This window comes from Rhinoraja longicauda, chromosome 39, assembly GCF_053455715.1.
Source record: "Rhinoraja longicauda isolate Sanriku21f chromosome 39, sRhiLon1.1, whole genome shotgun sequence".
Classification (NCBI taxonomy): Eukaryota; Metazoa; Chordata; class Chondrichthyes; order Rajiformes; family Arhynchobatidae; genus Rhinoraja; species Rhinoraja longicauda.
In genome coordinates, this window is record NC_135991.1 from 5,892,500 (window position 1) to 5,907,272 (window position 14,773).

General features: G+C 45.8%; 1 protein-coding gene across 2 annotated transcripts in view; it reads left to right on the plus strand.

Annotated features, from left to right (window-relative positions):
• Positions 1-14,773, plus strand: part of LOC144611142 (NACHT, LRR and PYD domains-containing protein 3-like) — a 67,280-nt gene that overhangs the window by 32,082 nt on the left and 20,425 nt on the right. For both annotated transcript variants that reach the window (XR_013549489.1, XM_078430206.1), the window contains exons 6-11: positions 860-2,663; positions 3,679-3,765; positions 7,715-7,885; positions 8,566-8,736; positions 11,588-11,758; positions 13,459-13,629. Coding sequence is in view for 1 of the 2 variants with exons in the window: in XM_078430206.1 (XP_078286332.1) it covers positions 860-2,663; positions 3,679-3,765; positions 7,715-7,885; positions 8,566-8,736; positions 11,588-11,758; positions 13,459-13,629 (2,575 nt within the window). In the remaining variant the exon portion in view is untranslated. The remainder of the gene's footprint in view (positions 1-859; positions 2,664-3,678; positions 3,766-7,714; positions 7,886-8,565; positions 8,737-11,587; positions 11,759-13,458; positions 13,630-14,773) is intronic.

Genomic DNA, 14,773 nt, shown 5'->3' on the forward strand with positions numbered 1-14,773 from the left:
CTCTGGTAGACTCCCTGTCTTGGGGTCAGAACCAACCTGATTTTCCCAGTCTACCTGCATATTAAAATACTACATAACCACAGTGGCATGAACTTTGTTCCATGGCAGTATTAACTCCTGCTGCAACTTACACCCTATATCCAGGCTACTGTTTGGGGGTCTGTAGATAACTCCCATTAGTGTCTTCTTACCTTTACAACTCCTCAACTCTATCCACAGTGACTATATATCATCGGTCCCTATGTCACCCATCGCAAGGGACTGAATTTCATCCCTCACCAACAGAGCTACCCCACCTCCTCTGCCTACCTGCCTGTCCTTTCAAAAGGACGTATAAGCCAGAATATTCAGGGTTGTGCTCTACAATTCTGTGTTATATGTTACGTAGGTATTTTTGATTTCATATATCTGATTATTGATATGTGGTTCGATGTTTTAGGAAAGTTCGCATTATATTTTATAAAACGTAATTTCACCTTTAATAATTACACTTCCATTCAACGGTTTTTATGCGTCTCTGATTATGTCTACTTGACATGTAGTAATGCAAGAGATAGACTGTAAATGGAATTAAACGTGAACTGATCGGTCGTGAGCACGCAGTGTGAAGAACACAGGCAGTTTAAATCAGTGGTCCTGTCAAACCACAACTGGTATGTTGCCAGGTTCATAGTTATCTCTGGGCAAGACAAGAACTATAGAGGGCAAAGGGCTAACATGACTTTCAGCAAATGCCCTCTCAGAGTTATTTAGAATGTTTCTCAGTCATTGCTTAATTTCATGTGCATTGCATTTCATGTATTTGATTCAATGTTTGGAATTAACATTGTCAACCGTTGCCTGTATTTCCAAAATAAAGATGTTCAAAAGCAACACAAGGAGACTCTGCGGGCACAGACTGAAACACTGAGAGTGAACACAATGCTGAAGAGGGAGAAGGTGAAGGTTTTCCAGCTGGTTGATCAATACGCTGAGCTCACGGTCATCTCTACTCTTCGAGATCGGAGACTGGTGGAACATGAGCTGCTGGCAAGAGGCCGAGTCCTCGAGGAGTGGAGAGAGAAATGGCTCAAGAGAGAGTTGGAAAAACTCCGGATTGATCAATTGTTTCAGAGCTGCTTCTCCAACAACATGACTTATTGGGGGAAATTCAAGTGTTTCCTCGGATATGAATGTGGAAGCTCGGCATCAGTGACTAGAGTGAACTTTGGGAGTTTTGCAGTCGTGGCCGGAGTTCCGGGGATTGGAAAAACAACAATGGTGCAAAAGATTGTTTATGACTGGGCCACGGGGGAAATATACCAACACTTCCAGTTTGTCTTCAGTTTCAGATTCAGGGATTTAAATACCATTAACTGTCAAATAACCCTGAAAGAATTGATTCTGCATCAGTATCCTTACTTTGGGAATAGTCTGGGAGAGGTCTGGAAGAACCCAGAGGGGCTGCTTTTTATATTTGATGGTTTGGATGAATTCAAGGACGTGATAGATTTTGCTGACAGTCGGAGAGACACAGAGCCTCAGTATATATGCTCTGGTCCCGAGTTCCGGTGTAAAGTGTCTGACATTGTGTACAGTTTAATCCAGCGAAGGCTGCTTGCAGGGTGTTCAGTGCTGGTGACAACCCGCCCTAGTGCACTACATTTATTGGAAAATGCAAACGTTAGTATGTGTGCTGAAATCCTGGGATTTGGTGGTGAGCAACGGAAGGAATATTTCACCAGGTATTTTGCTGATCGGGCGGTGGCAGCAGCCGTTTTCAAACATGTGGAGGAGAGAGAGATCCTGTACACAATGAGCTACAACCCTTCCTACTGCTCGATCCTCGCCGTGACACTGGGCCCCTTCTTCACAAAAACACAAAAGGATGCTCGCCAAGTTCCCAAGACCATCACGCAATTATATTCCTACTATATTTGCAACATCCTGCAAAACCACGGCCGTGAGAATGAGCGCCCTCGTGAGGTGTTTCTGAGGCTTGGTCAGATGGCCTTTGAAGGTGTATCGGAGAAGAAAATTGTGTTTACAGATGGAGATTTGGCCAAGTACAAACTGCAGCCTTCCCAGTTCCTGTCCAGCTTCCTGATGGAACTACTGGACAGAGAGGATTCTGCTCAGAACGTGGTGTACACATTCCCTCACCTCACCATCCAAGAGTTTGTAGCTGCAGTCGCCCAATTCCTGACTCCATATTCTGAGGATATCCCGAAGGTCCTCATTGCATCCCACAGCACAACAGACGGGCGATTTGAGATATTTCTCCGTTTTGTCGCTGGTCTCTCCTCCTCATTGTCAGCTCGGGGCCTGACGGAGTTTCTGGGTCCATTTCCTCACGAAACAACCTGCCGGGTGATTGATTGGGTGAAGGAGGAGGTTAAACGCCAGGCTGGAAACGCAGAGTGTGAAGCTGGTAAAAGGAGCCTCCTGAACACAATGCACTACCTGTTTGAGTCTCATAATAGTGGACTGGCTCAGAAGGCAATGGAATCTGTGCAAACACTTTCATTCAGTGGACTGCGACTGACCCCGATTGACTGTGCAGTCCTGTCTCATTGCATTGGGTGCTGCGATACAATTAAACACCTCGACTTAGAGAGCTGCCACATTCAATGTGAAGGACTCCAGCGGTTGGAACCCGGGCTGCACAAGTGTCAGCACTTGGGGTAACTCTAAATATTCCGATTGTCTACTTATGGGCTGTATAGGATTGGGGATCAAACTGGTGACATTGATATTCAAACTAACTACGTTTGTATGTCTAAAGTAGGTTTTCAAATTTAATGACAGTGCTTAGAAACACTAGTAGCATCATACGCCATCCCAGGGAGGAGGGCCCCTCCTGGGGAACAGAGGGATTTGGGAGTAATTATACATAGTTCTCTGAGAGACATAGATTGGGTGGTAAGGACTGCGTTTGGCAAGATGGCCGTCAGCAGTACGGGGAATGAGTAGACAGGTTTGGGTGTTACGTTCCATTTTTACAAGACTTTGATGAGGCAGAACTTGAAGTATTGCATTCAGTTCTGGTGGGCCCGCTATTAACTCCATGGACTTTATTCCATGGAGTGCAAATGGCTGAGGAGTTATCTATTACTGTTGTATAAAACCATGAGGGGAATGGAAGGGGTTGCTTACACACTTTTGTCCCCAGGGTAATGGAATGAAGAGTTGCAGGTCAGAGGTTTAAGTTGAGAAGGGAATGATTTGACATGAATCTCTGGGCTACATTTGCATTCACAAGGCAGTTAACAAATGAAACAAACTGCCTCTCGGAATTTCCAAAATATCTTCAAACGAATGAATTTTCAAACAAATAATTTTTAACCAAGTTAATAGATCAATATTAAATTATTTCATAATTCATTGATACTCCGCAATTAAGACTAGGACATGATCACAGCAAAAATCAAACTGTTTTTGCATATATGATCTAAAGCCCAGGAGGGAAATTGGGAAATGAGACTGCACAGAGAAACATTCATAAATCAATGATTTATGAGAAAACTTTAACGCAAATGGATTTGGACGCAGAGTGTAAGTGGTGTCAGTGGTGAAATAATCTGGTTAGTAATTGCTTAAATGCATTGTTCTGTTTAATGAGTAATTTGAATGAGGGACATTATATCACATCAGTGGTCTGGTTCAACTTGATCCTCAGTGTTGTCTGGTTTGGTTTAGATTGGGAAATAATGACCTGGGAGATTGCTCTGTGAAGCTGGTGTCTGATGCTCTGAAGAATCCCAACTGCAAAATCCAGAGACTGGGGTAAGTCCCGCAATTCCCGGTGTAAACGACTGTTGTATGGACACAAAAAGTTGGAGTAACTCAGCGGGTCAGACAGCATCTTGGAGAAAAGAAACAGGTGACGTTTCGGGTCAACCCCCCTTCTGGGAGTAAGGGATGGGAGGTAGCCAGTTTGGGGGATTAAGGGGAATGGGAGGTAGCCAGCTTGGGCGAATACATAGAAACATAGAAAATAGGTGCAGGAGAAAGCCATTCGGCCCTTCGAGCCTGTACGCACCGCCATTCAATATGATCATGGCTGATCATCCAACTCAGTATCCTGTACCTGCCTTCTCTCCATACCCCCTGATCCCTTTAGCCACAAGGGCCACATCTAACTCCCTCTTAAATATAGCCAATGAACTGGCCTCAACTACCTTCTGTGGCAGAGAATTCCACAGATTCACCACTCTCTGTGTGAAAAAAAACTTTCTCATCTCGGTCCTAAAAGACTTCCCCCTTATCCTTAAACTGTGACCCCTTGTTCTGGACTTCCCCAACATCGGGAACAATCTTCCGGCATCTAGCCTCTCCAACCCCTTAAGAATTTTATATGTTTCAATAAGGTCCCCCCTCAGTCTTCTAAATTCCAGCGAGTATAAGCCGAGTCTATCCAGTCTTTCTTCATATGAAAGTCCTGCCATCCCAGGAATCAATCTGGTGAACCTTCTCTGTACTCTCTCTGTGGCAAGAATGTCTTTCCTCAGATTAGGAGACCAAAACTGTACGCAATACCCCAGGTGTGGTCTCACCAATGCCCTGTACAACTGCAGCAGAACCTCCCTGCTCCTATACTCAAATCCCCTCGCTATGAATGCTAACATACCATTCGCTTTCTTCACTGCCTGCTGCACCTGCATGCCTACTTTCAATGACTGGTGCACCATGACACCCAGGTCTCGTTGCATCTCCCCTTCTCCTAATCGGCCACCATTCAGGTAATAGTCTGCTTTCCTGTTCTTGCCACCAACGTGAATAACCTCACATTTATCCACATTATACTGCATCTGCCATGCATTTGCCCACTCACCTAACCTATCCAAGTCACGTTGCAGCCTCCTAGCATCCTCCTCACAGCTAACACTGCCCCCCAGCTTCGTGTCATCCGCAAACTTGGAGATGTTGCATTCAATTCCCTCGTCCAAATCATTAATATATATTGTAAATAGCTGGGGTCCCAGCACTGAGCCTTGCGGTACCCCACTAGTCACTGCCTGCCATTCTGAAAAGGACCCGTTTATTCCTACTCTTTGCTTCCTGTCTGCCAGCCAGTTCTCTATCCACATCAAACTGAACCCACAATACCGTGTGCTTTAAGTTTGCATACTAATCTCGTATGTGGGACCTTGTCGAAAGCCTTCTGGAAGTCCAGATATAACACATCCACTGGTTCTCCCTTATCCACTCTACTAGTTACATCCTCGAAAAATTCTATAAGATTCGACAGACATGATTTACCTTTCATAAATCCATGCTGACTTTGTCCAATGATTTCACCACTTTCCAAATGTAATGCTATCCCATCTTTAATAACTGCCTCTAGCATTTTCCCCACTACCGATGTTAGGCTAACTGGTCTATAATTCCCCGTTTTCTCTCTCCCTCCCTTTTTGAAAAGTGGAGTTACATTAGCTACCCTCCAATCCTCAGGAACTACTCCAGAATCTAAAGAGTTTTGAAAAATTATCACTAATGCATCCACTATTTCTGGGGCTACCTCCTTAAGCACTCTGGGATGCAGCCTATCTGGCCCTGGGGATTTATCGGCCTTTAATCCATTCAATTTACCTAACACCACTTCCCGACTAACCTGGATTTCACTCAGTTCCTCCATCTCATTTGACCCCCGGTCCCCTGCTATTTCCGGCAGATTATTTATGTCTTCCTTAGTGAAGACAACACCAAAGTAGTTATTCAATTGGTCTGCCATGTCCTTGTTCCCCATGATCAATTCACCTGTTTCTGACTGCAAGGGACCTACATTTGTTTTAACTAATCTTTTTCTCTTCACATATCTATAAAAGCGTTTGCAGTCAGTTTTTATGTTCCCTGCCAGTTTTCTTTCATAATCTTTCCCTTTCCTAATTAAGCCCTTTGTCCTCCTCTGCTGGACTCTGAATTTCTCCCAGTCCTCTGGTAGGCTGCTTTTTCTTGCTAATTTGTACGCTTCATCTTTTGTTTTGATACTATTCCTAATCTCCCTTGTTAGCCACGGATGCACTACCTTCCCTGATGTATTTTTTTGCCAAACTGGGATGAACAATTGTTGTAGTTCATCCATGCGGTCTTTAAATGCCTTCCATTGCATATCCACCGTCGACCCTTTAAGAATCAATTGCCAGTCTATCTTGGCCAATTTACGTCTCATGCCCTCAAAGTTACCTTTCTTTAAGTTCAGAACCGTTGTTTCTGAATTAACTAAGTCACTCTCCATCCTAATGAAGAACTCAACCATATTATGGTCACTCTTGCCCAAAGGGCCACGCACATCAAGACTGCTGACTAACCGGCACGGTAGCGCAGCGGTAGAGTTGCTGCTTTACAGCGAATGCAGCGCCGGAGACTCAGGTTCGATCCTGACTACGGGTGCTGCACTGTAAGGAGTTTGTACGGTCTCCCCGTGACCTGCGTGGGTTTTCTCCGAGATCTTCGGTTTCCTCCCACACTCCAAAGACGTACAGGTACGTAGGTTAATTGGCTGGGTAAATATAAAAATTGTCCCTAGTGGGTGTAGGATAGTGTTAATGTACGGGGATCGCTGGGCGGCACGGACTTGGTGGGCCGAAAAGGCCTGTTTCCGGCTGTATATATATGATATGATATGATGATGATATTACTCAATACCCAGTCTAGAATGGCCTGCTCTCTCGTTGGTTCCTCTACATGTTGGTTTAGAAAACTATCCCGCATACATTCCAAGAAATCCTCTTCCTCGGCACCTCTGCCAATTTGATTCACCCAATCTATATGTAGATTGAAGTCGCCCATTATAACTGTTTTACCTTTGTTGCACGCATTTCTAATTTCCTGTTTGATGCCATCCCCAACCTCACTACTACTGTTAGGTGGCCTGTACACAACTCCCACTAGCGTTTTCTGCTCCTTAGTGTTTCGCAGCTCTACCCATATCGGTTCAACATCCTCCAAGCTAATGTCCTTCCTTTCTATTGCGTTAATCTCCTCTCTAACCAGCAACGCTACCCCACCTCCTTTTCCTTTCTGTCTATCCCTCCTGAATATTAAATACGGAATGGGAGGTAGCAAACTTGGCGGTGTAAGGAGAATGGGAGGAAGCCAACTTGGGGGATTAAGGGGAATGAGAGGAAGCCGGTTTCTGATAGTAAGGAATGGGAGGTAGCCAGTTTGGGGGATTAAGGAGAATGGGAGGTAGCCAGCTTGGGGGATTTCAGGATGGGGGTTAGCCAGCTTGGGGTAGTAGGGAGTAAGGGAAGGGAGGAAGCCAGCTTGGGCGAATACGGAATGAGAGGTAGCAAGCTTGGGGGAGTAAGCAGAATGGAAGGAAGCCATCTTGGGGGATTAAGGGGAATGAGAGGAAGCCAGCTTCTGGGAGTAAGGGGAACGGGAACTAGCTGCCTTGGAGGTGTAAGTGATGGGGGGGGACCTTAGGTTGGGGGAGCAAGGGATGGGATGAAGCCAGCTTGGGAGAGTAAGGGATGGGAGGTAGCCAGATATTGGGAGGTTAAGAGAAATTTGACCCACAATTCCCGGTGTAAACGACTGTTGTATGGGCACAAAAAGTTGGAGTAACTCAGCGGGTCAGACAGCATCCCCCCCCCCCCCCCCCCCCCGATAACATGTTTGTTGTAATTTGGACCAGTTGATGATGGAACGCAATGCAGTTCAATGGATTACTGGTAAAATCTCGCAATGTTGCAAACCCATGCTTTTTTATTTTGGTTACCTTTCCCAGATTGGGGAATAATGGTCTCACCGCTTCTCCAATTAATGAATTGGTCAATGCTCTTGCTGTAAACCGTTCACTGATGGAGCTTGATATTAAGGATAACAGACTGGGAGATTTGGGTGTGGATCGTCTATCTGTGCCTCTGAAGAACACGGAAAATAAAATACAGAAATTGGAGTAAGTAAAATACTCTAATAGATTGTTTCTATAATGACATGGTACGAGGTTAAACATTATTCAATACATTCAAAACTCCGCTGCCCGTCTACTCACCCACTCCCCGATCCGTGACCATATCACCCCCGTCCTCTACAAACTCCACTGGCTCCACATCCCCCAGAGAATCCAGTACAAAATCCCCCTCATGACCTACAAAGCCCTCCATAACCTGGCCCCATCCTACCTGACTGACCTCCTCCACAGGCACACTCCCACCTGCACCCTCCGCTCTGCTGCTGCAAATCTCCTGTCCCCCCCCATCCAGACCAAACTCAGATCCTGGGGGGGCAGGGCTTTCTCCATCGCTGCTCCCACCCTCTGGAACTCACTACCCCAAACCGTCAGAGACTCCTCCTCACTCACCACATTCAAAACATCACTGAAGTCTCACCTGTTCAGCACTGCCTTCAACCACTGACTGTCACCTCACCTTCTGTCTCCTTTTTCTATTCGTTTACTTATTTATCTATTTATTTACTTCTCTATATTCTAGTAATCCCTGTAAAGCGTCTTTGAGTGTTTGAAAAGCGCTATATAAATGTAATGCATTATTATTATTATTATTATCAGTGAATACCAACAATTTGAACTGCTTATTGACTCTCACTCTGCTTTTGTAACATCTTATCAATCACAAGGCTGAAAAATAACAGTTTCACAGCTTCTTGCATGAAGAAACTTGCCTCTGCGCTCAGTACACACAGCTCCCTGACGGAACTGGGAGTAGATAACAATAAACTGGGAGATTCGGGAGTGAAACTGCTGTGCGCTGCTCTGAGGAACACAGATTGCAAAATACAAACTCTACGGTAAGAGAGAAATCGTGTTTCCTGTTGGATGCCTGATATTGACGAATGTTTATGGCAGTAATTGGTTTAATTACTTGCACTCATTTTTGCAGTATGAGCGAATTTAAGATCAGGGGCATAGAAAAATTGCCACGTATTCGAAATGTTTTTCTCTGAACTTCAGGTTATGCACGAACGAACTGCACATGCTGGTTTATCCTATCAGTTGATAGTCTGTCACCTGTGATGGTTACATCACAGAAAATGTGTGCTTCTGTCACCTGTGATGGTTCCATCACAGAAAATGTGTGCTTCCAACACAGCAGATAAACAATCGACTGACGTCTATCACAAACCTACTGATTCCCATAGTTGTATGGATGACACTTTCTCCCACTCTGGCTCCTGCACAGACTCTGGACCCTACTCCCAATTCCTTCATCTCCACCACATCTACTCCCATCATGAGGTGTTCCATGCTAGGACATCCGAGTTATTCTCATTAATTATGGAACAGGAGTATTCCCCTTCCATTCTAGCCTTAGAGGGAGTACAGAGAAGGTTCACCAGATTGATCCCTGGGATGGCAGGACTTTCATATGAAGAAAGACTGGATAGACTAGGCTTATACTCGCTGGAATTTAGAAGACTGAGGGGGGATCTTATTGAAACATATAAAATTCTTAAGAGGTTGGAGAGGCTAGATGCGGGAAGATTGTTCCCGAAGTTGGGGAAGTCCAGAACCAGGGGTCACAGTTTAAGGATAAGGGGGAAGTCTTTTAGGACCGAGATGAGAAAACATTTCTTCACACAGAGAGTGGTAAGTCTGTGGAATTCTCTGCCACAGAAGGTAGTTGAGGCCAGTGCATTGGCTATATTTAAGAGGGAGTTAGATGAGGCCCTTGTGGCTAAAGGGATCAGGGGGTATGGAGAGAAGGCAGGTACAGGTTACTGAGCTGGATGATCAGCCATGATCATATTGAATGGCGGTGCTGGCTCGAAGGGCCGAATGGCCTACTCCTGCATCTATTTTCTATGTTTCTATCATAGATGAGACCCGCACATGTGTCTCCTCTGCATTCCGTAGTTCCACTCTTGCTCCCCCTCCCCTCAGTCACAACAAGGACAGAGTCCCCCCTCAACTTTCACCTCATCAGGCATCGCATACAACACGTCATCATTCTGCTTTCTGCAGAGACTGTTCCCTTCGCAACTCCCTTGGTTTACTCATCCCTTCCCACCCAAAGCACATCCTCCCCAGGTACTGTTCCCTGCAACCGCAGGAGATGGTCCTTATACCTCCTGCCGTGACTCCATCCAGCGACGCCGACAGCCATTTCAGTCGAGGTCGAAGTTTACATGCACCTCCTCCAATCTCGTCTACTGTGTCTGGTGCTCTTGGTGTGGGCTCCTATATATCGGTGAGATGAAGTGTAGACTTGGCGATCGTTTCGCTGCACACTGACGCTTAGTCGCCTAGGCCTAGGCAATCTCCCGGTGGCCAAATACTTTAACTCCCCATTCGATTCCCAAAATCGCCTTTTGTCCTGGGCCTCTTCCACTGTCACAGTGAGGTCACACCAAAATTGGAGAAAGTATGGAATTGGGTTCTCTAATCTCAAGTAACTCCTGCAATCACCCCCCCCCCCCCCCCCCAATAGACAATAGGTGCAGGAGGAGGCCATTCGGCCCTTCGAGCCAGCACCGCCATTCAATGTGATCATGGCTGATCATTCTCAATCAGTACCGCGTTCCTGCCTTCTCCCCATACCGCCTGACTCCGCTATCCTTAAGAGCTCTATCTAGCTCTCTCTTGAATGCATTCAGAGAATTGGCCTCTACTGCCCTCTGAGGCAGAGAATTCCACAGATTTATAACTCTGACTGAAAAAGTTTTTCCTCATCTCAGTTCTAAATGGCCTACCCCTTATTCTTAAACTGTGGCCCCTTGTCCTGGACTCCCCTAACATTGGGAACATGTTTCCTGCCTCTAACGTGTCCAACCCCTTAATAATCTTCTATGTTTCGATAAGATCTCCTCTCATCCTTCTAAATTCTAGTGTATACAAGCCTAGTCGCTCCAGTCTTTCAACATATTAAAGTCCCGCCTTTCCGGGAATGAACCTAGTAAACCTATGCTGCGCGCTCTCAATAGCAAGAATATCCTTCCTCAAATTTGGAGACCAAAACTGCACAGTATTCCAGGTGCGGTCTCACTAGGGCCCTGTACAACTGCAGAAGGACCTCTTTGCTCCTATACTCAACTACTCTTGTTATGAAGGCCAACATTCCATTGGCTTTCTTCACTGCCTGCTGTACCTGCATGCTTCCTTTCAGTGACTGATGCACTAGGACACCCAGATCTCGTTGTACGTCTCATGTTCCTAACTTGACACCATTCAGATAATACTCTGCCTTCCTATTCTTACCACCAAAGTGGATAACCTCACACTTATCTACATTAAACTGCATCTGCCATGCATCTGCCCACTCACACAACCTGTCCAAGTCACCCTGCAACCTCATAGCATCTTCCTCACAGTTCACACTGCCACCCAGCTTTGTATCATCTGCAAATTTGCTAATGGTCTAATCTCAAGTAACTCCTGCAATCACCCCCCCCCCCCCCCCCCCCCAATCCCAGACTCTGGTCATCCTATTTGTTCCACCGTTCGCATCCTTGTGTCACTGTTGACAGCACATGTTCCCCAGCCAACAATGGGCCATTAAGGACTCCACCCTACCTAATGTCATCTCTTGCCAGCCCTGTATTGGTCCGGCCTTCTCTTTTCCACCCAAAACGTCACCTATTCATTTTGTCCAGAGATGCTGCCTGACCCGTTGAGTTACTCCAGCATTTTGTGTCCATCCAGGCTATGTAGTGTCGGTCTCACGCCTTCTGGTGTCAAGGATCTGGTCTCCGCTCTCAGCATTAACCGTTCCCTGATAAATGTTTCTCTGAGTTCTAATACACTGGGGGCATCTGGAATGAAGTTGGTATCTGAGGCTTTGATGAATCCAGACTGCGTGATACAGAAACTATGGTAAGCACCAGACTGACAGATTGTTGTTTGTTTTTTTAAAAGAGACTGAAATTAAATTATATTGAAGTGGTTATATATACGTCCGTATGAATAACTTTCTGATCAATAATAATGACTGGAAATTGAAGTGGGGGTGGGGGCATAACTATTTATTTTTAAATATTCAAATGTTTCTGGTGTTTAATCTGATCAAGTGTGCGGTGTTTCACTTTGATCAAATGTGAGAATAAATATGCAATTAATGGCATGACCTTGAACACCATTGATGTACGTGGGATCTTCGTGTCCAAGTCCATATCTCCCTGATAGTGGAAACAGAATTAGACAGTGGCAAGAAGCCAGATGGTGTGCTTGCTTTCATAGGTGGGGCATTGAGTATAAGAGTCAGGATGTCATGATGCAGCTTTATAGGACGTTTGATAGGACACATTTGGAGTTTTGCATGCAGTTCCGGTCATCACATTACTGGATGGATGTGGAGGCTTTGGAAAGGTTGCAGAGGTTGTTGATCATGATTATGCCTAGATTAGGCAATTATGCCCAGATTATCAGATACACAGAGCCGTTGGACAGACTGGATTGTTTTCTCTTGAGCACATGAATTTATGGGGGGACTGACATAATATAATAATAATAATATATTCTTTTATTCATCCCGCACCGGCGAAATTTAGTTAGAGCAGCAAAGTGGATAGTTAGAGAGCAATAGATCATTCATTATAGATAAGAGATACATAAATTGTCATTTGTTTCCATGTGTTCTTAGCTGCTATTGTTGACTCGTCTGCTGGGAGCAGTGCTGGTTGTGCAGTCTCACAGCAGCGGGAAGGAAGGACCTCCTATATCTCTCCTTCACGCACTTGGGGTGAAGGAGTCTGTCACTGAAGGAGTTACTCAGTGCAGTGACATTGTCCTGCATGGGGTGGGAGTCGTTGTCCAGCAGCGATGTTAGCTTTGCCATCATCCTCCTCTCTCCCACCATCTACACTGAGTCGAGGGGGCAACCCAGGACAGAGCTGGCCTTCCTGACCAGCTTGTCGAGTCTCTTCCCCTCCGCCGCTGAGATGCTGCTGCTCCAGCAGACCACTCCATAGAAGATGGCCGCTGCAACCACTGTGTTGTAGAAGGTCCTTAGGAGTGGCCTCTGCACTCCAAAGGACCTGAGTCTCCTGAGCAGATAAAGTCTGCTCTGGGCCTTTCTGTTTTCAGTCCAGTCCAGTTTATTGTTGAGGTAGACACCCAGGTACATAAGAATCCACCCTCTCGATGTCCATTCCCTGGATGTTCACCAGTGTCGGGGGAACCTGACCGCGCCTTACGAGACATTCGACATGCGACATTACGAGATGCATAGATAAGATAGACAGCCAGAAACTTTATCCCAAGATGGAAAATCAAATCGCAGAGGGCATGGCTTTCAGGTGAGGCAGACAAAGTTTAACGGAGATGTGCTCGGACAGGTTTTTTACACAGAGGGTGGTGGTTGAGCTAGATGTGATATTGGCATTTAAGATACGTTTGGAAAGGCACATGAATGAGCATGAAATGGAGGGATATGAATTATATACAAGCAGAGACGAGTTGATCTTGGCATCATGTTCACCACAGACATTGTGGGCTAAAGGGACTGTTCGGGTGCTGTACGATTCTAACTCATGCTGTCTATATCCTTGTCTTACATTCTTGTCCCATGTCCTCAGTTTATGGGACGTTGGTCTCACAGAGTCGTGCTGTGAGGATCTGGCCTCTGCCCTTTTCACAAACTGCTCGCTGAAAGTTCTGTCACTGGGTGACAACCAACTTGGAGATCTGGGCATGAAACGTTTGTCTGAGGCCCTGGGGAACCAGCAATGCAAACTGCAGGAACTGGAGTAAGTATCAGTACCTCATGTGGCAACCCAACAGTATACACATTATATTCTGCAATTTTAAGTAAGGTCCCACTCCTCTTCCTTGTGCCCCAGCTGGGTTCCACAGATTGCAACACTTCCCCACCATCCCCTTCCTGCAACTTGCTTTTCTTCTTATTGATTCACATTTCATTCCTGTTCTCTCCGTAGCTGATACCTTTTTGTCTTCTTTTCATCTCTAGCCTTTGCCCATTGATCTGCCAATTAACACCCCCCCTCTCCGATCTTTATCCACTTCACTTGCCAAGCCTTGTTGAGACACTGAACGTCACCTATGTGCTCCAGAGATGTTGCCTCACCGACCAAGTTACCAGTCATAGAGGCATACAGCATGGGCTGAGGCAATTGTCCCAACAATTCCATGGCCCATATAAGAAAATAACTGCAGATGCTGGTACAAATCGATTTATTCACAAAATGCTGGAGTAACTCAGCAGGTCAGGCAGCATCTCGGGAGAGAAGGAATGGGTGACGTTTCGGGTCGAGACCCTTCTTCAGACTGATGTCAGGGGGGCGGGACAAAGGAAGGATATAGGTGGAGACAGGAAGATAGAGGGAGATCTGGGAAGGAGGAGGGGAAGGGAGGGACAGAGGAACTATCTAAAGTTGGAGAAGTCGATGTTCATACCGCTGGGCTGCAAACTGCCCAGGCGAAATATGAGGTGCTAATCGTTGCTAATCGTGCTAATCGTTGCACCTCATATTTCGCCTGGGCTGTGGCCCCTGGTTCATTTTTTTCAGTGACTGGTGTACAAGGACATCCTGGTATCGTTGCACTTCCAATTTACCTAATCTGACACCATTGAGATAATAATCTGCCTCCTTGTTTTTGCCGCCATAGTGGATTAATCTACATTATACTGCATTTATCTACATTATACTGCACCCCCCATGCATCTGGCCACTCACTCAACCTGTCCAAGTCACCCTGCAACCTCCTTACATCCTCTTCGCAGTTCGCACTGCCACCCAGCTTTGTGTCATCTGCAAACTTGCCTGTGTTACTTCTAATTCCAACAAATAATGTCCTGGCCTGCCCAACCTATCAATCCCAGTCCCTCAGATCCTGGCAACATTCTTGTAAATATTCTCCACCCTCTTCCCA